This window comes from Pelodiscus sinensis, chromosome 3, assembly GCF_049634645.1.
Source record: "Pelodiscus sinensis isolate JC-2024 chromosome 3, ASM4963464v1, whole genome shotgun sequence".
Classification (NCBI taxonomy): domain Eukaryota; kingdom Metazoa; phylum Chordata; order Testudines; family Trionychidae; genus Pelodiscus; species Pelodiscus sinensis.
The window spans coordinates 109,722,865-109,747,674 of NC_134713.1; the positions used below are offsets into that span (position 1 = coordinate 109,722,865).

At 40.7% G+C, this 24,810-nt stretch overlaps 1 protein-coding gene and 1 long non-coding RNA gene across 2 annotated transcripts in view; one reads left to right on the plus strand and one right to left on the minus strand.

The window, feature by feature from the left end:
* Nucleotides 1-11,105, plus strand: part of OPRM1 (opioid receptor mu 1) — a 41,628-nt gene extending 30,523 nt beyond the window's left edge. The window contains exons 2-4 of the mRNA XM_075924482.1: nucleotides 1,109-1,461; nucleotides 7,135-7,655; nucleotides 10,995-11,105. Coding sequence (XP_075780597.1) covers nucleotides 1,109-1,461; nucleotides 7,135-7,655; nucleotides 10,995-11,033 — 913 coding nt within the window. The 3' untranslated portion in view covers nucleotides 11,034-11,105. The remainder of the gene's footprint in view (nucleotides 1-1,108; nucleotides 1,462-7,134; nucleotides 7,656-10,994) is intronic.
* The window catches only part of LOC142827921 (uncharacterized), a 76,176-nt gene that overhangs the window by 34,981 nt on the left and 16,385 nt on the right, over nucleotides 1-24,810 (minus strand). The window lies entirely within an intron of this gene.

Below are 24,810 nucleotides of genomic sequence, written 5' to 3' on the forward strand. Positions count from 1 at the left end.
TGTCTTATGTTTTCCACTGCTGTAATATAATTATAGTTAATTTGTTATTTAATACAGTGTTTCTCAAACTGTGCTCCCCAGAGCCCCAGGGCTCTGCGAGACATCTCCAGGGGGTCCACGAAGTTGACAAACTGGAAACATCAATAGGTACAACATATACAATCAGTGGACCGCTGGGGCTCCGCATTAATTTTTATGCCTGTAAAGGGCTCCGGAACCCAAAAAGTTTAAGAACCGCTGATTTAATAGATACGTTTTAAAATATAGCTTTCCTAAAGTTACTAGCAAGCCAAAATTCTTAAAATAAAAACTTGGAGCTTTAGACTATGTCTAGACTGCAGAGCTTTACCAGGATACCAGAGGAATCCCGGAAAATCTATGCTGCATCCAAGGAACGCGTCGTCTTTTTCGGAACAATTTCTGAAAAAGCGGACACGTTCTTTCGACCTCCCTGTAATTATTATATGAGGAAGCAGAGATGTGTCAAAAGAGGAGGTTTTTCTGAAATTTCATCCCATGTAGACAGGCCAAATTTCAGAAAAGCCTCTTTTGAAAGAGAAGTGGAAAAAAATATGTATACGAAATAAATGCCCCTAGTCTCAGCTATACTGACAATCTCTCTTCATTTACTTATTCACCGAGAATGTGCACCATTGTAATACTACATTGCATATGATCGGTCTCCATTTTTATATACTTTTTTATATATGTACTTCAATTCCAACACTTATTAGATAGAGCAGTTCTTTTTATTTCATATGGTGCCCAGTGAATACGAAAAATATTTGTTGAATCAGTTTTTGCCTCAATTCCACTGCAGCCATGGTGATTCTTCTACAAATTTTTTCCTAGATTGCATTTTGGCTCATTCAATCAATAGTTCTTGTTGTTTTACAAATGTTCATGGAGGTGTATAAAATATTACATTTGAAGCCTGGGCATTAGACAGTTGCTAGATTAAATAAAATGAAATATAAAAAGTGTCCCTCTGAAAATCTCAAAGCCAATACTGTTGTTTCACAGATGCTTCTTACAGGTAAGTCACTTGTACTGATTTCCTTCAATACTGATAGCTGTGTTCATTCACCCACTTTGCTGATTTTTCTAGGTACACCAAAATGAAGACTGCTACCAATATCTATATTTTCAACCTTGCCTTGGCAGATGCCCTAGCAACAAGTACCTTACCATTCCAGAGTGTGAATTACTTGATGGGAACATGGCCATTTGGTCCTATCCTTTGTAAGATTGTCATGTCCATAGACTACTACAATATGTTCACAAGTATCTTTACACTCTGCACCATGAGTGTGGATCGCTACATAGCTGTTTGCCACCCAGTGAAGGCTCTTGATTTTCGCACTCCCAGGAATGCCAAAATTGTCAATGTCTGCAACTGGATTCTTTCTTCAGCTATAGGTCTACCAGTTATGATCATGGCAACCACAAAATACAGTAATGGTGAGTCTGACTTTCATAACCGGGGTTGAGTTAAACTGAATGTTTACACAAGTCCTCTGGAGCCACTCAGGTTCCATGAAGACAATATTTAATTCTAAGGCTTTAAGTCTTATCCTCCTCATCTACTCTGCACTTCCAAATAACAAAAATCTATATACACAAAATACACGCCAAACAACATGTATGTAAATCAAGCCAGTCATGTCATGAGATGTCCACAAACTTTAGTTGACTAATAAGTGACATACTTTCAAGGGCTTTTGTTTCTTAAAAAGGGCTTCCCGTTTTCATGCAAGAAAAATGATTATTGATGTATTAAAAGTCTTATTCAAGCCCTAAGGAAATCTGTGTATAGACTCCCATTGATCTAGGACCTGATCCTGTACTACCTCAAGCTAATAGCAAAGATCCCGTTGATTTCAAAGATGCATGATAGAGCCCTAGTGGGGCCAGAATCAAGTCATAAGTATCAAAGGGTATGTCTACACAGCAAAGTTATTTTGAAATAACAGCCCATATTTCGAAATAACTTTCCTAGCAGCTACATAGCCAAACCACTATTTCAAAATAAATTTGAAATAACAGAGCACTTATTTTGAATTTGGTAAACCTCATTCTACGAGGAATAATGCCAAATTTGAAATAGCTATTTCAAAATAAGTGCTGTGTAGCCACTTATTTCGAAATAGGGGGCCTCCAGCCTTCCCAGGGTGCCTGGTGGCCACTCCAGCCTCAACCAAGAACACTTCTCTCTTTCCTCCCCTCTCCAGAGCCCTTAAAGGGGTAGACTCTGGCCACAGTCCTGTGCCAGCTCCAAGCCTGCCAGCCCAGATCCAGTAGTCACTGCTCCTGACCCAGTGGCCCCAAAACATGAGCCAGCAAGCCAACCAGGGCCTGGAGAAGGCAGGGGTCTTCCTGGTCCAGGGTGGAGATCATGGATCTTATTCAGGTTTGGAGGGAATGCCCCCAATGTCCATGATCTCCGCACTAGTTGGAGAAACGCGGAAGTGTATGGCAGGATAGCTGCCAGCCTGGTCACCAAAGGCCACATGCGAACCCAGGAGCAGGTTTGCATGACAATCGAGTTGGTCCGGCAAGACCCCCAACCCTGAGCCCTAAGCTTCCCCTCCCCCTTCTTCCCCTTGCTTCCCCCTTCCAGCTCCCTCCTCCCAGGTTTCCCCCTATCCTCTTCCTCCCTCTCTTCTCCCCTCTCTCACCTCCTTTCCCCAGTCTCACCAGAGTTTCATTCCCCCCCCCCCACACACACACAGTTTTGTTAAATAAAGAGAGTTTGTGTTCATGAAAAGGTGTGTATTTTATTTGACATCAGGAAGGGGGGTTAGGGAGGGGTAATTGAAAGGACGTGAGGGAGGAATGAGGTACAAGCCCCTAGTGGGGCAGACCAGGGAGGCTCTTAGTGCTCCTCAGGATGGAAGCTCTCCCGCAGGGCCTCCTGGATATTGACAGCCCCCTGATGGACCTCCCGGCTGGCAGCCTGCAGAAAGTGCAGCCAGGCTCACAGCAACATGTCCAAGAGAAGTAGAGTGATGTGGTGTCCCAGTGAGGGCAACCAGAGCACGCAGACACAAAATGCTTTGCTGTTCTTCATCAAGGTAGACAAGCAAGCAGGGAAACCTGAAAACTGGCTTTTGGGGGGGATCCCTTTAAGCACAGACCTCAGATAGCCTCAGGCAGCAGCCCCATGCAGTAAGTCTTTACCTAGAGCCCTGCTAGAACTGGTTCCAGCCAGCCTTAAATGCGATTCGGAGTCCACTCAGTGTGGACATGCTATTCTGAAATAGCAAAATGCTATTTCGAAATGCATTTTGTGTGAAAATGCATTATTTCGAAATAACTATTTATAAGAAGATATTTTGAAACAACACTGTAAGGTAGGCATACCCAAAAAGTGTTCACAGCACTGCTAGCACAAATCCAAGCATTTATAGTCTATACGTGTTATGTTAACTTGCATTATGATAATAGCTGTGTGCACAATGAGTTTGTGTAAGGGATTGTATGTCACTTCCTATCTTAAAATGTTTGAGAACTTTGACTTGGATCACTAAAGTGCTTTGTTCTGTTTGTATGCACACACACACACACAGTACAAAAATGCTATAAATTTCTCCCATGACATATAAAGCACTTAAAATGCATCCCAGACTTTCCCTCCTCTTTATTTAAGAGCATATTCGGTTTTTATTACAGAACCTATTTATGTAATCAAGGCAGACCCACCTATTGATTTACATTCACTATAATATAAAACATTACGTTTTGGCCAATGAAGGAACTGTAATAGCATATTAGCATTTCAGATTTTTTTAAACGAGCACATTAACAGGAAATATTACCTAGAACAACACCAGAGGCTAATTAATCCGCATAATACACCTAGCAAATGCAGAAGTCTATCCAGGACTAAAAAAAAGAAAAGCCAGAAAGATACAAGAGCTGAGATATTGATGTTGTAGAGCAGATTTACCATGGCTTGACATTTGGGAGTTCTGATTGACATCACAAAGCAAACAAAGAACAAGAAAAACACATTGGAACAAAAGTAGTCACCATTATTATCACAAATTAGTCTTAAATACATTTTCTTGTTGAGAGTTGACTAACATCTTCAGATACATTCTTCATCATTCTGATGTATGGCCATTGGAAGATCACTGGTATCTGTTTATGAGTTGAAATTAAAAGGGTTGCCCAATTATATGGAACAACAGATGAAAGGGAAAATGTGTGTATGGATAAAATAAGAACATCATCAGGAATAAAATGCATACCAGTAAAATAAAGCAATGAGTTGGTATGGTCAAGATAATTGAACACACATGTAGCAACACAGATTAAAAACTCCACATTCAGTATTTTCACAATGAAAGAGAAGTCTGCAAAATCCACAGATGTGTAGAGATCCATTTTATGTTTGAGAGCATTATGGAAAATCTTGCATTGCAACTGCTGTCTTTATTTGGATAACAGAAGAACTGGCTGGTACATTTGATGTGTGTTAAATATACTAAATTATAAAGAAAACACTCTCAAGGTAGTAACAGGAATCGCTTGAAAGTTCTACCATTTTGGATTACACAAACACACAAAAATCACCTACACTCCCAACATTCAATGGAAATATTTATCATATTTGATCCGATTAAAGACATTTTACCTGATCATTTCAGCCAGCGAGTTGGTTTTGAGTGTGTACATTACTGTCCATGTTTAATAAGATTGGTGTAGCCACCTTTTCTCCAGCCTTCTGGTCTCTTTCCTCTATTCTCTTCTAACAATCACCAACTAAATTAATCTTCCTCTCCTTCCCTTAGCTATGCCATGGACTTTGCTTCAAGGCCTCAATCCTGCAAGTTGCTGCCCCTCTGACCCTGATTCAACACAACTCTTAAATTAGTACCTAAGTGCTCAAGTGACGAGGGATAGACTTATTAAGCACATGTTTAGCTTATGTTTACATTAGCACTTTTGTTATTCAGGGGGTAAAAAACCCACATCTCTGATGGATATAAGTTTCACCAACATACGTGCCAGTATAGACAGGACTATGTTGGTGGGAGATGCACTACTATTGGAAGTGATTTAATTATGCCAATGGGAGAGTCTCTCTTGTCTCCATAGAGCAGCTACATAGGAACTCTTGTGTAGACCTGGCTATACTGTAAGCATGTAGATGGCTGAGACAGACTGCTGGGAGCCAGCAGCAGACCCGGCAGTCTGGTCACTTAGGATACATTGGGAGAAGATCTTCTGATTTGGGAGCAGGCTTTGGGCTAAGACCATGCTATGTAGATGCTTAGTCCCAGATTGCAGGGTCCCAGAGCTCAGGCACCAACCTGAGCCCAATATCTATGTCACTCACACACCTACTGGGTGTGATGTACTGTCCCATGTAGCGGTGTCACGCGCTGCCTGCGTGGTTCCGATCGCCGCTACCTTGGTATGGTTTGGGCGCTGCCATCACCGCCGCCAGCAGGGTGGGGTCCGGGCCCTCCCTCACTCCCTGACCCCAACCCAGGGACCTAACACCAGGAGCTCGGCTCCCGATGGAAGCAGGTGGGGGCTTGCCCCTAAACTCGTTTGCTCACGGGTTACACGACTCTCCCTGGGCCTATTAACCCTGCCAGCGGTGGGCTCAACCTCCTCCCCTCCACGAGGAGACCGGTCCGTGTTTCCTCACACTTCCGACTCCCCCGAGGCTTCCCTTACCTCCCCGATTTCTCTCTCCGCGACCTCTCCCCCTTCTCCGGCCTGTCAGACCCTTTTTATCCCTCCCCCCGTGCCGTTCTCCTCTACTTCCGGGTTCCCGTCCCCTTCCTTTACTGGCGCATCAGTGACGTCAGGCCACATCACCCCCGGCGCCGGCACGCTGTGCTCACGCCGCCCTCCGGCCGGCCGCTCCCAGCCTCACCTAGCCCCATTTGGGGACTGCCCGGAGGCAGGTTTCCCTGCACTGCCGGGGCTGAAGCCACAGCTCCTGCCGCCGCGGACGGCCCTTCTGGCTGCGCCTGGTGACGGGGTTGCTTCACCCCATCACAAGTGGCATGTAGTGCACTTACAGAGAGAAAAATGACTGTGTGCTATGGCTTTAACTGAGTGTATGTCTACATAGTGGTGCTAGCTCAAAATAAGCTATACAATCTGAGCTACACAAATTACATAGCTTATTTCAGGATAGTCTATTTCAAAATTTGGCACTCTCTACAAAGAGCCAAATTTCAAAATAGACTGCTATTTCAACAAATCCCTTAATTCTCATGGAATAAGGTTTACCAGGATGTCATAATAGCAAGCTCATTATTTCGATTGCAGTTTGAAATAATGGGCATGCTGTTCAGACACAGAAAACTCTATTTAGGGTTCAGTTATTGACAGTAACGAAGCATCCAAGACCATTTGTAAGGGACCCCAGAGAGAAAGAGAGAAGCTTGGCTTGTTACAAAGATCCAATTGATTTCAGTGGGTATAAGCTTGTGTCATGTCAGTATGTTTTGCTAAATAAGGTATAGCATGCAAGTCAGCACCAAGCCCCAAAGCCTGCCTATGCTGCCTTGTTTCATTTTGCATAAAATTAAAATGGCTCCTGACTTTGAGGTCCCCTGCCTGCAACTTCTCGTCACCTCTTCTGTTTCATCCACTCATCTTGTTGCTCACCTTGGTCTCCTCCTCCCATTCACACTTGCATGTCTTTTTCATGCTGCTCTCCACAGTTGAAAAACCATCTCTCTTTCTCATTGGTCCTTTTAATCTCCAAATCCTCAGAACAAGACATTGTTTAAACTGCCCTGTTTCATCAGGTTCCATGGTGAGACTGAAAATTGGAGCAAGTTTTCCAAAAAGTTCACTTAGGGTTTGCAAACAAACAAAAACAAAGCAAGATTCCTTTTGGTTGGGGCATTCTACCCAAAATGTCCCCAATCTGTAGCAATAACAGTACCTTCTACAAAAGATGTCCAGGCCTGTGGTAAAGTACTTGCATGGGTTTAAACAAACATGTATCAGCTATTCAAAGCTGTTTTGTTTTAGTTACTCATTTTATAAAATTGCATTAATGTGCTGTACAGTGTTGCAGGAGGGAGGAGGAAGGGATGAAAACCAAGCAAGTTAAACACCGAACTGTTCATTCTTCTCTGTAATTTTGTTTTACTTTAGGCTCTATTGACTGCACACTTACGTTCTCTCACCCAGCTTGGTACTGGGACAACCTACTGAAAATCTGTGTATTCATCTTTGCCTTCATCATGCCAGTCCTGATCATTACCGTGTGCTATGGGTTGATGATTTTACGCCTGAAGAGTGTCCGTATGCTGTCTGGCTCCAAAGAGAAGGATAGGAACCTGAGGAGAATCACGAGAATGGTCCTTGTAGTGGTGGCGGTGTTCATTGTCTGCTGGACTCCCATCCACATTTATGTCATCATTAAAGCCTTGATCAATATTCCAGAAACTACATTCCAAACAGTCTCCTGGCACTTCTGTATCGCTTTAGGGTACACAAATAGCTGCCTTAATCCAGTCCTTTATGCATTTCTAGATGAAAACTTCAAAAGATGTTTCAGAGAATTCTGCATTCCCACTTCCTCCACTATTGAGCAGCAAAACTCCACCCGCATCCGACAAAACACTCGTGATCATGCCTCCACTGCCAGTACTGTGGATAGGACTAAACAGCAGGTATGACTAGCAGTGGAGATGTCATCTCTGGATTCAGGTCTCCCTCCTGGAGATGACATGTATTCTGAAGTTACAGTCTTTACTGATGTATAGCTATTAGGAAGTAGCTTGGTTTATCTTTAAAGCTGGTATATGCACGTACACACAGCCCCGGGCTGTGAGAAGCTAAAAGTGCTCACAATTTCCATTGAAATTTGGCAGTAGAGGGCTTTCAGATATACCTTGCGTGATGAGGCCTAGTGTGTTCATGTGGTTATGTACACACACACACACACACTCTGTACACCAGAGAAAGGAGCCTAATGGTCTTAACGGCATGTTTGCAGCTTCTGAACATTCTGTAACTTGTGACTGATCATAGACTTTTCTATTGACACCACTAGCATATGGTGGAAAGCCAAACTGATACCCCATAACCCCTCCCATTTTAAAGGTGATTTCACGTTTTTTGTTTCTTTATGGTCTATGAAGAAGTTCTTAAAGGCCCTATTTTTCATGGGAGACTATACAAACCTTGGTCCAGTCTACACTTTATTTTTGTACTAGTATAACCAACTATGTTCGTTAGAGGTATGATTTATTTGTAATCAATATACTGTAATACTAGTTCCATCCCTAGTGTGGGCACAGTTATGCCCTTCCCATGGAGGCCCTTGTAATCCCTTCCCATAGAGGAATAAACTATTACTATGCATGCCAAATTAATGCCAATATAACTGCATCCATACTAGACAGGGAGGGGTTTCTTCGCCACTTCAGCTATACTGATATAATTAAACTTTTGTGTGCAGTCAAGCCTTAGAGAACTAGTAGGTTTATTTATCACAGATCCCAATAAAATCAAATGATTTATTGAGAGGGGAAGAGACTTTTATTTAAGCTGTTTAAAACACTTAGGTTTGCTTTGTCATTTTTTTATTGATATGTATTTAATTCAATTTTCAAACTGCTTAAGAAGTTCTTTTGTTAGTTATTTAACATCCATGCCCTTTAATTAAGTCTGATGACTTCTATTCCCCATGAGTCTTCCCAGGGAAATACCAAACTAAATGGGAAAAGAAAATTATAACATTCCTGTTGTTAAAGAAACAAAGCAAAAAAATAAATCTTTATCAAGATACCATGACACTTGATTATCTTTAAAAAATAGCTGCTGCAATTGCAGGCATTTTTATAAGTATTAAATTAACTAAATACTCAGAACAAGATACATGTTCATTAGTCTATGGAAAAAGTACGCAAAATATGAAAACTTGAAAGTAGTTTATCAGATCTATGAAAGTAAGAGATTGGCCTAAGCCCAACAGTCATTTTTGGATGCAAATTTCCCCAAAGCATAGGATTATTCAGAGCTGAGGATTATGGTCCATTTCTACTTAAGTAGCTGCTAATGGACTTTCCACCATAGATTTGTGGGCAGATCTGAAATAAAGCTTGTGAAATGTTGACACTGCAAAACCTCTGCTAAACTCAAGTTCAGGTTTGACAGATCCTATCTTATTCTAAACCATGGAAGACACCTCCTTACTGAAATAATAGTTAAGAGTTCCCCTCCTGTCTTTGATTTGGGTGATCTCTGAAGCACTTTCTCTTCCTTTGTGGCAGGTGCAGGGAGAGCTTTCCCTCTCCTGTTTCAATATGCTTTAGCCAGTGGTCTACATCTAATTAGGAGCTCTACTTTTTGAGCAGCAGACATTTCACTTGCAAAGGTTTCACCTTGATTTCAACACTGAAAAATACAGCTCATTATCAGGGCATAGGAACGGGCAATGGCTTTCCAGGAGGGAAAAGAAAAGCTGGCAGGTTTTGCTGTTTAAATTGTTGAACATGCTCTGCTGCTCAGGTGCCACCCTGATCACAAAAAAGAAAACTCTGTATATCTATCATACCTCTATGGTTGCATTGTGTGTGTGGGGGGGGGGGGGGGGGGGAGATTTAACTCGTCTTTTCAGTATCATACTGAACTGTGAACTTACCACAGAGGAACTTTTAAAAAGTTAAAACTCCTAATGTGGCAGACAGGGTGATGATTGTGTTTGGCACAATAGGAAGCAAAAATCTTAGAAGAAGATACTCATGTGTCTTAGAGCAGTGACTTTGAAACTTTCCAGACGTCTACGTCCCTTTCAAGAGGTTGATTTGTCTTATTATTTTTCACTTGTAAGCCTTGACTAAAGCCAGAGCATTGGGTGGCACGGATGAAGCCCAAGTCCCACTGCTGTCTGGGGTTGAAGCATGTATCTTACCTTTGTGTGAGGGCCTGGGCAATTGGCTGGCTTGCCACCCCTTAATGCTGGCCCTGCATTTGCAACCCCTTTTAACCCATCCCATGGTTCTCTTGGGAGTCTCAACCCCCAGGTTGAGAAATGCTGATTTAGAGGAGTTGTGTAGCCTGGCTGAAAACCACTGTCTTAGAGAACACTAACTTTTCAGCAATGGCTGCAGAAAGTGCACTCAGAGGACTGAAGATCTGTATGAATGACATTTATACAGGATTCTCCCTGCAGAAAGAAAACTCCCATTATGTGCTTGGCGTGTAATGCCAAACATGGCAGGCTAGCTATGACATAGCAAATACATGTCTCTGTTTTAAATCCTCTGATGTAAGCATATGGCTACGTCTAGACTGCATGATTTTCCGGAAATGCTTTTAATAGAAAAATTTTCCGTTAAAAGCATTTTCGGAACAGAGCGTCTAGATTGGCACAGATGCTTTTCCACAAAAGCACTTTTTGCAGAAAAGTGTCCATGGCCAATCTAGACACGCTTTTCCGCAAAAAAGCCCCGATCGCCATTTTCGCGATCGGGGCTTTTTTGTGGAAAACAAATTTCTGCTGTCTAATTTCTGCGGCTGATTTTCCGGAAAAACTGGCCAGTCTAGACACAGCCATTGGGTGGGATCCTCCACTGGTTTTGAGCAGCACAACACAATGGAATTCAATAGAGTTATGTTAATTCACACCTAGGGATGAATAGGATCTGGCCTATTCAAATACTTGGGTAAAAAATAAATGCAATTGTTGTCATCTTACCTTACCGAGAACCTGCCAGAGATTTTAAGTGGAAGAACTACGCTTAGTTTTAAAAGATCAACAAGGAATTTGCATGTTTCTCTTTAAATATCTTATCATATATAGCCCTGAAGCTAAATCTACTATTTCTGTGGTAATTTCTCTGCCTTTGTGATGTAAACTGAAAAAAAATTCTTGCCCTCAGCTTTGCAGGGTGAGGTAGTCACAGCAAATGCTGGGTACATTCACCCAAAAACATTTGCAAGAAACATGTGAGAGGGGAAAATCAGTGAAGTGCTCATGGTATTTACAATTTCTTTCCTTTCAGTTGGAACTCCTGGAAGCTGAAGCCACACCTCTGCCATGAGTGGGTCTCCTGCCGTATAGCCCTCAAAGCAATCACAAACCAGTGCCACCATGTGTTTGTGGGGAATGTGGAGGAGACACTTCTCTCCCACCCCCACCTCGGAGGAAAGTGCTTGCTTTTAAGATCCAGCAAAATGATTTGCCACTGTGGCATCTCTGCATTGCACATTACAGAAGTATGAAACCTAATAGCAGGCAGAATCAGATGAAATGGGGGCCTACCATGCTCCAGTGTACAAAAATATACAGATTCATCAATAACATATACATTTGTCTAAAAGGGGGCTACTGGTCATTAGTGGGGTCAGATAGACCCAAATTTTGCTCTGGATGATTATAGTAGCATTAGGTTGAAAGCAAAACCTTGAGGGTTGGACAAATATAGGCTACATAATGGAGATGCTTTTCTAAAAAATGGAAACAGAACTGCATACAGCATACCTAGAGATATTTTGGAACAGTTTCAAGCTAATAATGTGTTTTATAATGGTGGTTTCTTGTATAGGTTACAATACATATGTTTTTCATATAAAAAATCATCCTTTAGCTACTGTAACAAAGGAGATCAAAGCTATTGTGTGACACACAGAACTTTCTCAACAAAATATAACCCTTGTTAGTATATTAATGAAGAGTTACTCACTGTTTTCAATGCTCACTTCAAAAACACCAATCTTCACCTCCTCTTCCACTTTAGCATACAAAAATATGTTACGAATAACAATAATGCATTGTCACTTGTTTAGGAAGAGGCAAGTGGGAATAACAGTTGGAAAGGTTTGTTGGGCTCCATGTTGTTGCTTGTAAAGTGGATCAATAAAGGGACTGCAGCTATTTCTGTAAATTCCATTGTGAATATATGTACATTGTTAATCCTTTCAAAGCTAGCACAGTGTGTTTATACATTCTCTTTGAACTCGTTTCTCCAGTTTCAACTGTGCAAACAGCAATGTCTCAGACTCATCCAAGTACTGCTTTTTGTATAGCATTTTGGGATCCTTCAGGATAAAAGGAGCTATATAAAATGTAAATCTCTACTATTATATGTGTGAAGAGCTTACACAAATATAGAAGATATTTTAAGTCTTTTAAAAGGAGAAAAACAGTAAAGTTCCATTTTGCAAGTAAATTACTTTTTTAAAACCAAGCCCATAACATTTATGTTTTTCTAATCAATGTAATTAAATTGTAGTCTGTATTTCCATTTTGTATTGTCTGCTAAAGCACTTTAAAATGTACAAAAGAAACACTGTACAAAAGCAATTGCTGTGTAATGCTCTCTAGTATAAAAGACAAAATATTCATGTAGATAATTTGTGGTAATATCATATTTTCTAGCCACTGATTGGTATTTGCTGTATATAATTAAATGGTCAAGTTACCCTGGGGCAAAAAGTACTTACATGAATTTATGTTCATTGTAAAATAAAACCTTACCAAATATTTGTGTTTCTTTATTTCTGCTACTGCATTTCATGTCTCTCCCTCTTGTAATTAAAGTATATATAAAATACTAATCTTTTAATGTGAACATGTGCCCATGTATAGTGATAGTAATATAGTGCCCATCTATAAAAAGGGAAATAAGAACAACCCAGGAAATTACAGACCAGTTAGTTTAACTTCTGTGCCAGGGAAGATAATGGAGCAAGTAATTAAGGAAATAATCTGTAAACACTTGGAAAGTGGCAAGATGATAGGGAACAGCCAGCATGGATTTGTAAAGAACAAATCATGTCAAACCAATCCGATAGCTTTCTTTAATAGGATAATGAGTCTTGTGGATAAGGGAGAAGCGGTAGATGTGGTATACCTAGACTTCAGTAAGGCGTTTGATACGGTCTCGCATGATATTCTTATCAATAAACTAGGTAAATACAACTTAGATGGGCTACTATAAGGTGGATGCATAACTGGCTGGATAACCATACTCAGAGAGTAGTTATTAATGGTTCACAATCCTGCTGGAAAGGCAAACAAGTGGGGTTCCTCATGGGTCTGTTTTGGGACCGGCTTTCTTCAATATCTTCATCAACGATTTAGACTTTGGTATATTAAGTACGCTTATTAAGTTTGCAGATGATATCAAGCTGGGAGGGGTTGCAACTAATCTGGAGGATAGGGTCATAATTCAAAATGACCTGGACAAATTGGAGAAATGGTCCGAGGTAAACAGGATGAAGTTTAATAAAGACAAAGGCAAAGTGCTCCACTTAGGAAGGAACAATCAGTTTCATACATACAGAATGGGAAGCGACTGTCTGGGAAGGAGTACGGCAGAAAGGGATCTAGGGGTTATAGTGGACCACAAGCTGAATATGAGTCAGCAGTGTGAGGCTGTTGCAAAAAAAGCAAACATGATTCTGGGATGCATTAACAGGTGTTTTGTGAGCAAGACACGAGAAGTCATTCTTCCGCTCTACTCTGCGCTGGTTAGTCCTCAGTTGGAGTATTGTGTTCAGTTCTGGGCACCGCATTTCAAGAAAAATGTGGAGAAATTGGAGAGGGTCCAGAGAAGAGCAATGAGAATGATTAAAGGTCTAGAGAACATGACCTATGAGGGAAGGCTGAAGGAATTAGTTTGTTTAGTTTAGAAAAGAGAAGATTGAGGGGGACCATAATAGCAGTTTTCAGGTATCTAAAAGGGTGTCATAAGAAGGAGGGAGAAAACTTGTTCATCTTGGTCTCTGAGGGTAGAACAAGAAGCAATGGGCTTAAACTGCAGCAAGGGATGTTTAGGTTGGAAATTAGGAAAAAGTTCCTAACTGTCAGGGTAGTCAAACACTGGAATAAATTGCCCAGGGAGGTTGTGGAATCTCCATCTGTGGAGATATTTAAGAGTAGGTTAGATAAATGTCTATCAGCGATGGTCTAGACAGTATTTGGTCCTGCCATGAGGGCAGGGGACTGGACTCAATGACCTCTCAAGGTCCCTTCCAGTCCTAGTATTCTATGAGTCTATGTTGGTTTCTGTCATTAACAGTGTAATACCGACTGAGAGCCAAATCCCCATCTGGTAAAATCAAGTTACATCAATTTCTTCCAGCTGAATATCTGACCCTCTACATCAACTAAATACAAACAATTAAACCCATCGAAATGTTTTATTTTTTTCTCTCTCTGTTACAAGCTGCCTCGTGCTGCCATGGGATTTAATCCAGGAGAAGCCATTTCTTGCAGTACCACAAAACTATGAACTTCTCACAGGGGTCATCAAAACATCACAGATTTCAAGGCATGAGTTCTTATTGCAATGATGCGGAAGCCTACAGAGAGGAATGTGGCACACGGTTTGTTAGTATATTGTATTATTCTTTGGCTAACAAGGAGAAGTAGAAGTTTCTCACACTTTATCTGTACTGGGAAGGAAAACTGAATAGTTACTGGCCAACACTAGTAATGTCACTATTCCGCTATAGTTCATTTAATGGAGTTTAAAGAAAGGCTAAGTGAAATATAAAGAACTACAACTTCTTAAAGTCCTGAGCGGTATGCCAGAAGAGCAATACAATACTTAAAAGACAGAAGTTATGGCTTCCTGCGCTCATTAGTTTTCTTCTGAAAGGGCTTAATTATTTATAACCCCTGTTTCTGTTGGGCTGGGAATGGAATAATGTTCTCAAGTGCAGTAATCACACTCTTCATGGTTAGTCAAATATTATAAAAATGTGGCTTTCCCACAGTTTAATAATTAACATAAGTACATTCATTATTATTCACTGTGAATACTTATTAGTAGAAATTGTAGTAAAGCAATTTCCTTTAGAAATTTAGAAAAGTGCATTTCCTTCATTTTTGCTAAGGAGGCCATGAATGCTATTTGGAAATTATTTAATATTTTGTGGTAATGCATTAATAAAAAATAGTTGTGCTTTTCATTTATGCACAAGGTACTATGTCCAAATGGCATCCGTTCAGTAAAAATCATCTAAAGGCCTTGAGCTTGGTTATGAAGTAAGGTTAAGATCCTGTCTACACTAAAACAGTGGAACACATTTTTTACATCCTTAGGGGACAAATACGCTGTAACCACGTTCTTTAATATTCGTTTGTCAACACACTTTTTCAGTCATAAGCGTCATACTTCTGGCACCCTTGTGTCTGGTCACATGTCCTCCATGCAGTCCAGATGAGAACAGTAAAAACAAGTACTCAGAGTTGTCTAAATAACTGACCTGATTTTCAGAAGTGCTGAGCATTCCTCAGCCACAGGGATCTTGAAGGATCATGTCCTTCACTATCAAACTGCCTTCAAAGAAGATTAATGTTCTTTGTCTAAAAATGCAAATTTCTTATAATTTATTATTTAAACAAAAATCATATGGGCCCAACTCTGCTTCCATTTGCATCCTATGTAACCATGCTGAAATTAAGCGTTTCACAGCTATTGTATTAAGATAGAATATGAACCTGGTCAAAATCAGGCAGTATACAAGTGAGGACAATTACTTTTATACATATAAAGTATAATAAATTCCAAATAATCCCTGAGTATTTGCTACTTACACAAACTGATTCCATGCATTCCCTTCTCCACATCTAAAGAAACACCTTCCGACTTGAAGGAATGCTGAGACTTTTGGTTATTATACCCAGCTAATATAAATTACCATTGTACTGTACTTTTGTCCATTCATAAGGTTCTTAAGAAATAGACCATATGGCATCTGCTCTTAGAATTGTAGATTCTAATTGTAGAGGGGTAGACTGACAGGTTCCTCTCCTCCCCCCCCCCCTTCATTCCAGGACTGCCCCAGCCATGAGCCTCCCACCCTCCAGATGCCCTTTAGGGAGGGTGGGAAGGTCGCATATCCCCTCCCTCCAAAATTTGTACAGGAACATTGCTGGCTGTTCTCCTTTGTCAGGGAGCAAGGGAAAAGTGCAGTTTTCTCCATTCCCCATTCTGGCTGGAGCGCGCAAAGGGCAGATGAACATGGACCTGCCCCAGGCTGGGGACATGCACCCTTGCCCCATGCTGGGGCTTCAGCAGCCACTGAGAGAAGCTTCTCATCTGGCCCCAAAGTGCTGCCATGAGAGAGAGCTGGGGCAGCTCTCTCCCTGGGGCAGCCTGCATACTGACCCCCTCATCCCCAGCTCCACCCCAAAGCAAGGATTTAAATGAAGAAAAACAAAACTTATTTGAGTAAAGGACCAGAGCAACATTAGGTATCTTATATTAACTATCAGGCAGCACTGTGCCTTCACATTTTATTCAGACAATTGAAGATGTTTTGTGTTCTCTCCTCTCTTGCTAATAAGTTACTTAAACACCCTAATATTCAAAGTAATTCAACTGTCCCAAATTCAAAGCTCATATGAGTTTACTGGAAATATTTGGAAGGAGGAGAAAGCATTTCTGAGACCATTTTTCCTCCTAATGGTAGCTATTTGAAGCAACTCAGCATTTTGGATAGTTAGAAAAAAATCACAGGGATCTGGAGTAGTGGGCAAAGGTGAGTGAGCTAAATTTATTGCAATTTAGCACTTGAATTTTATCACCATCTTAATTCTGGAATTTCCTTACTTTTATGTGCCTGTCTTTACAGCTCTAATATGATTTTAATGTAGTATCTTAGACATAATGGTTTATATATATTATTCCTCTTTGCTCTTTATTTAATAACATTTTTATGAAGACTTGCATTTAAATGTTCGTCAGCTGTTCTTTATTCCCAATCAGTTCAGTCCTCTCTAACATCAGACTTGGTTAGCAATCAGAATCACCGTGCAGCTAAGAATTATAAAGACATCATCACAGCACTAATTAGGTTCCTATAGACATGACTATGACACCAAAAACAGAAGAGTTTGACCTTAGGGAAGGTGGAAGTTTAGGTGAAGATCAACAGAACACAAGGATTATTTTAGCAATAACCTTCCTGAGTTTCTGTTAAGTGTCCTTAGGAAAAAAGTAAAAGCCATCATAGAAAATCACAGAAAATGTGAAATGAGATTAAAAGGTACATTCACCTTTCCAGATGGCAATTTTCCATGAAGCAACAATGACTTTTGAAGGGATCACTTCCTATTCCAAGCAAAATCTGTGTGCTATCCATAGGACTTAGAATACAATTTTCAGATTTCATTCATGCATTTTGCTTCTCTCACTTTGCTAATTTAGGAACACACACACCCTGGGAAAGTGAAGGCCACGTATTGTGTGGTAAAGATAAAGGAAACTCACTCATACATCTGAAAACACAGCACTTTTCTTTTACTATTGAAATTGGGGGAGTGATTTAAAATGCCACCGTTTAATTTTAACAGTTATCTTTCCTTTTTACTGATATTTATAGCTTATTTGGTGCTGTCTGTCAAAACTAAGGGTGGTTGGGAAATAAAATAACCCAAAGGAGCTTGAGAAAACTGCAAAAAGAAAAAATACAAACACTTCTGCAGCTGGCAGATTTAAAGCAGCAGATTTAAAGCCCTAACTCGAATTAGCTGGTATTCCTCCTGCAATGAGGTTTACCAGCTAATTCGAATTAGGGGCTTTAAATGGGACTCCTGTTTCACTGCCGTGTGTAGACACGGGCAGTTACTCCGGGCTAGTGAATTTCTAAAATGGCGACCGGCCAGGAACATGCAACTCAAGCGCGGGATATTTAAATCCCGGGCTTGATTTGCAACTTCGGTATGCTTCATTTGCCTCCCTACTTCGAAGTAGAGGTCAAGTGTAGACATATCCTGAGAGATGTTTAGATGGCGACTTGGTCAGTGAGAGGGAAACATATCAGCAGAAGATAATATACACAAACTACTTGGAACCTCTCAGCTTGTCAGTCTCTTTTCACCTTTTCTTGTATTGAAGGAAAAGATGCAGCACGGAGCCTGCAGTCAGCATTGTAGGTTGCAGAAACATGGAGCACAGAGAATGGTTTCTCAGATACCAGAGTTCTCGGATCTTGTGAAAAGAGCAAAACTAGGAACAGCTAAAGGAAGAAGCTTGGAGCTATTTTAGAAACTATCGGGGTTGTCCTTGCAGATTGCAGGGAAGAAGAGAGGTGAAACCTGAAACACTGAGATTTTGCTGCAGACCACACAGTTCGTTCAACTCAAGCCCAGCCTTCTCATGCTTGCCATGCTGAATTCCAGGAAGCAGGCAAACCTGGGACTCAACTGAATGCATGGGATAACTAGGAATAACAGCAGCACCATCCCTAAGGCTACGTCTACCCTGGCAGCTTCTTGCGCAAGAACTTTTTTGCGACAGAGTTCTTGTGCAAAAACTCTTCCACAAGAGAGCATCTACACTGCCATGTGCTTTTGTGTGAGAAATGTGCTTTTGCGCTAGAGCATCCATGACAGTATAGACACTCTCTTGAGCAAGAAAGCTCTGATGGCCATTTTAACCCACAGCTTATCCCTTGGGACATGTTGCTCAGGAGTGGGCATGGAACAGAGATGGGGTGGTGGGGTTGTCCTAGGTTCTGCACAACCCTACGCATGGCTTTGACTGTCACAACCTGGGGGGGCAGGGGCTGGGACTGGCTGCAAGAGCTAGCAACTCCACATACACAGCACACAGCTACCTAGGACACCATGAAATCTGGGTGCCCAGATCGGTTTACCCTCCATTTGGTGCCCCAAATGTCATGGAACCCTACACCGGTGAGTATTTTGTGTATTGTTAGGGATGGACCCAGTAAGAGAGTCAGAAGTAGGAATTGTAGGCTCAAAATAAGGATCCAGGTCAGAAAACTGAGTAGAGAGCCCCAGACAGCACCCACTACTCCTCATAGCTGTCTAGGGAAGTCAGTAGATGCCACCCAGAGGAACTCTGCTCAGGTGCAGGAGACAAGGAGAGATTGGAAAGAGATCCATAGTCACCAAATACCTCCCTCCTGCAGCAACTCTTGGTATTATAGACAGACACTTTGGCCAGTGTCAGGAGGGAGTTGACAAGGTGATCTCATGACTGCTTGGCTTCACACAGTCATAATGTGCGTGTATAGGGAACATGCAGCCAGGACCTCAACAAGAGGTTCTGGAAGAGCCAAAAATGGGGCTACAACCTGGTCATTCCAAATAGGCATGTGCCAGGGTCCCCCTCATGCTGCAAAATTGACAGGCCTCTGGGATGTAGGTGAACCATGCCACATATACATAGTTCAATTAATTTCTGCTCATAGTTCAATTAATTTCTGACCAAGCAATTTGTTCTTAATCTGGACTCAGGTTGGGGAGAACCAGAGTTAAGGGGAAAGTATCATGGGATAAAGATCAGTGACTAAAAATCAATTGTCAGAACTTGCTAGTGGTCTGAGATTTCCATTTTACCACTTGTTAATGGTTGGATCTTTGCATTTAATTTAATAATATTGCTTGTGGAGAATTGCACCCTCCCTTTCACTAGACATGCAAAAGTTAATGGGTTATTATGATGCCCATTGAAGCAGTGGTTTCAGATTTCTGTTTATATGGGGATATTGTGTGCTCTGTTGATAATTAGCAGTGCTACAGCATTTTTCATCTGCAACTTGATTATAAACAATGACTGTTTGTTGGACATGTACCCCCAAAGGAATTTGTGAGCATATTGGAACAAACTAAGGGACAAGAGAGATTTTCTGCAGTTAGATGTAAGCAGTGGTCCCTTGGCTGCCATTTTGTTTCCTATAACATAGTGTGACGAGAATCCCAACCCTAACATCCTTTTACCCTCCATTTGGTATCTTGTCTGGATGGCAAAACTGATTAGAGCTAGACTCAGTCCCATCTAACCACACATTTGCTTTTCCCGAAGTCAGTTCAGATTGGTTGACATACAGAATGAATGACGGAATCTCAAAAGCTAAAAGTATGAGCTCCTAGACTGGAGCTAGGTCCAGGATTAGGCCCTGTATTTGAGAACCATAAACTTTATCCTCTGAGTGGAGACAAGTGACGTACTGAACAGTTGCTTACATTAATGTACTGCTGAGGGTCATTACACATCTTCCACAGTTTAGGATTAAATTAATTGTGTGAAATTGACCTTTTCTCCTCTTTTTAAAGGAGACTATTACCTAATACCTAGAAATGAGCCTGGCTACTTTAGATTTATGGGACTATGCTTAAATAAAATGTTCCTCCTCTATTGAAAGCCTGATAGTAAATTCTCTCTCCTAAGATCTCTCACCCATTCTCTCTGTTCCTTATTTTAATTTACAGTGTGACATTTTTCATCTTCTTGGATTAAATATGCATTCATTATTTACCTTTTGGTTGACAAATGAAAGAGTCATGCTTTAGGAAAAAGTGACAATGAAACTATCAAACAACTCACTATCAGGCTTTATACTTTTTAGAAGAAAAAGTGAGTGTGAGAGACTTGCTGGACCTCCAGTATATGGGTTACTAAACACTGTAATGCTGAATATGCCTATATTTATTGCAATGAAAATGAAACCTTCCATGTGGAGAGAGAGAGAAAAAAAAAGGCTGTGGAAAAATGATCAAATATTCACAATATATTCTGCTTTATTCATACACTTTTTAAACATTAAGAACATGAAGAGAAATATGACGCTCCATTTCACACACTCCTTGTCTCTGCTGCCATAAGACCAGTAATATGTATTAACTGCTTAATAGGCACAGCTTGCATTTTAAATTGCCAATCATTACTAGCTAGAACTAGCAACACTAGTTCATTATTACAATAATCAAAAGATTGCTTCGGGCTCAGTATAGCAGTACTAGAAGGTTCACTGAGCATACTTCATACAGAAAATATAGTGAGAACAAAATAAAGAGTAAAAAAAAAGTTTTAAAAATCCTTGCCTGTGGCAATAGCCTATGATAAGCTACTTAAGATATCAATGATGGCTTTTTCCAAAGTTTAGATAATGCTAAGTTCACTAAAGTTCCACCTGTAATAAACGTATGACTTGAATAATCTACAGGCAGTCTGATTTACAATGACATTTGACATTTGATTTACAATGAATAGCACTTATGACATTTCTAAATGTATGCTCTGATTGGACTTAAAATAGTGGTTTACACTTTGCAACACTCAGTCTTGCAATGGAGTGAATTATGGTTCTGAGTTATGATCGTTTCAATTTATGACTCAGTTTTCAGGAACCAGTTGTGTTATAAGAACTGCCTGTATTCTACTTGCCTGTATTCTATTCTGCTTTTTCCAAAGGGAAACTCAGTCATTTTAAAATTATTATCTGTATTACTATGAGATTAATAGATTTAACAGAGGTTATAAATTGAATACATATGTTTGTTACTACTTCTTTTAAGACTTTTTATAGACTGTTAACGGGGGAAGGTGATTGTACTAAGATCACAAAGATCACCTTTCCTCAAAAAAGGGTGTTTAAGATAACTTCACATCTGAATTCCAAGGCCTGACAACAAAAAGAAACAAACATGGGTAAAGTGCTACAATTTTTTATTAGACCAATAAACATATGGTGTGCAGTGACGTGATAATGAGCAGCTTGCATACAGAGTTCAGTAGCACAGATGGAGACTGTATATAATTAACATCACCACTAGGTGGCCCACCATTCAAACTGGTCCTCCAGCAATGACACACCGTCATCTGCATTACCAAGAGATAATGTCTGCAATTGCACACACACTGACCAGTCACAAGCTAGCATTTACAGATAACCTTCTTTTAACCTTTGACTGGTTTCTGGATACTGTGGACTAAGTTCACATGGCATGCAAAAAGAAAAAAAAAAGCAACATGCAAAGTTGCAGCGTATCAGAAGCTAATGCACATTATTCCTGTACAGGAGCCTCACCTGATCAACATTATAATGAATCAATATTGCTCTAAGGTCCTTTGCTGTTATCATCAATCTAGTCCTTTATAAACCTCTTACTTATTTGATATTGTATTGCTTTTTATGTGCAGTGCCAGGATATACAAACATGTTCTTCTGTATTGTAATGCTCTTGCATATGAGATACAATGAGGTTTAGAAATAAAGAAAAATAATTAAACTAGAACACCTTGTGCATTTCTCTAGGAATGTTCTCAATTGGGGTAATTAACCAAAGGAAGTACTCACTACTACAGAAATGGAGAAACCAATATATTCAAAGGACTCTGTTAAATGCTAAGAGATATTTTGAGTTACACATCATATTATTGTATATGGTTTTAAGTATCATCTGAACTTCCTTGGTGTGCAATGCAGCAGCAGAAGCACTCTAATTGGTGGAATAACGTCTATCACATTCTGACCACACACCAAAATATTAAAGGCTACCATTCCATCCCCATTCTTTGTGCAAAGATCCCACTGTTAGCAAAGGGAGCTCCCAGGATATGATAAAGACAATGGGAAATGTGAGGAACAAGAAAGGAAAAGTGGTTTTACACCAGTGTGAAGATCATGGGTGAAAGTTATCCTAGCTGATAAAATTGCTATTCCATTTACCAAGGCATCTACTATATGGGGATATTTACATCTGTGGAATATCAACAAATACATGTAATTTTAAAAGCAGTAGCACAGTTCAGTCCCTCATTGTTTCTATAGTCTCACCTTTCTGAAGTAACCAAGTGTAAAACAAATTATACGAGCAAATCATTGAAAACTATAACTTGCAAGAACTATACAAGTCCCAGGTTTCCAGGGCTCTGAAAAGAGAAGAGCTACACAGGTGAGTGTAAATGAACTTTATGATTTCATTGATACGTTGGCCACCAGAAAAAGATTGCAAATGTCTTGCACTCAGATAGTCTGGACAGGGGAATAGACTAACAATATAAATACACGCTTGGATCAACATTAAGCCAAAATAGTTTAAATAGTTTCTGATAAGCTTCATTCTTCAGATGAAAATGCCTGGCATTTAATAACTGGAAATAGAAATGGGGAAAGGGGGGAAATGTTTAGTAGAAGGGCAAGTTAAAACTTTTGGATAAAAGCTAGGTTCAAGGGCTCATCTGGCTGTCTGATTCAAGGGTTTCTATAGTATTTGTCATTGTAATAGCTATTTCCTACCAATTATTAGTCCCCATCATGAAAACAGTTGATCCAATTCTAGAAGTTTAATATAAATATTGTTATATAAGCCAGTGACTCAAGTAAGTTAGTAGTGCACTCTTTTATAATGTCTGTAGAACCAGGCCATCAATCGAATCTGCTGGAACACTACCAAACACTTTGAGAGAGCAGTGAAAACAATTAATCTAGCTCTGAGTCACTGCTGGAGAAATGAGTCAGGTTTCTTTTGAAAGTAATTGCTAATATTTTTCTATTAGTTCCCCAAAGAGACTGGATGAGTTTTGAATGGAGTGTGAGGTAGGTTTGAACAAAACTGATATTAGTGCAATAGACGAGCCAAAAGCTTTATACTGATCACTCAGAAGAAATGAGAGTTGAAGACTAACTCAGGCTCCTGTCGGATTCTTTTCAGAGAGCAACATGAGGGACCAGACTCTGATCTCACATTTGTATCAACAACAAGTCATTCTGTTGAACTCAGTGGAATGAAAGTGATAAGGTCAGCATCAGGCTTAAGGGCCTCAAATTTTGTAGCTATAGAGTGGGTTTCAATATAGGGAGGGTGGACAAAGTTGCACCCAGAAACTCTCAGCATTTGGTGATGCAACTGACTCCCCAGCTTATCCTATACAACAATGTGCAAGTGGAAATCTAAGCAAGAAAGCTCTTTGACATGTCCTGTCACTCTGTTCCACCACAACATGCCCTCTGGGAAGTGCAGCGTATGTCAGACTAACCAGGCAGAGGGCATGACCCACAAAAGGAACTGTTTACCTGCCCACCCCTAAGATTACCATTCCTCTCTGCCCCCACCTGCCCTGGTGCTCCTGAGATCCTCATCACTGTAGCATTTTAACATCCCACAGTTACTAATGGATCTTTATCGTCACTGCAACCCTGTGAGAAAAGCAAGTATTGTCCCCATTTTACAGATGGAAAACCGAGACATTGGCTAAGTTGCAGACTTGACCAAGGCCATAAAAGTAGTCTGTGGCTGAGCTGGAAATTTAACCCAGATGTCCTGAATCCCAGTTCAGTATTCTGTCCATGAAGCCATCCTTCCCATCACAGGCAGCACTCTTGAGTAACAGGATGGGGGTGAGAGAAACTTACTGTTACTTCGATTGTGCCATAAACCTGATTGCTCTGGGGTGAGACAAATATGCTTTGTGGTGCAGATGCTCCAAACTCTTCCCCCAACCAGCTGCCAGGCAGTGGCTCCTTAACTTAATTTCTGACCAATCTACACTACAGAATGACTTGGGTATAACTTTATTGCTCGGGGTGTGAATGACTCAAACACCGTAATTATACCAAACTAAATGCTGGTGTCATGGGGGCCAACAGAATTGCTAGGACCCTGAGTAAGTGGGGAGAGGGGACCACGCTTCTGGAAAGGATGGGGCCTCAGGCAGAAGGTGCAGGCTGAGGTTAGCCTCTCCATTTCCAACCCTTCCACGCTATCGAGACTGTGCCACCTGAGGCTCTGGAGCATGACATGCAGGGCTCCAGTGGCAATTTAAAGGGCCTAGGGCTCTGGCTGCTGCTGCTGCCATAGCAACAGCAGCATCTGGGAGTCCCTGGCCCTTTTGAATTGCCAGGTCCCAGAGAAGTTGCCCCCTTTATTTCCTCTCCCCTTTTGGTGGGCCTGGCTGGTGTAGACAATACTATATCAGCAGGAAAGCTCTCACAGAGGTGGACCAACTAATCCAATGGCAGAGGCTCTCTCCTATTGACTTGGCACACTTCATTAAAATATTACAGCAGCAAGCTGCATTGATGCAGCTGCCCAAGTGCTGTGTTTTAAATGTA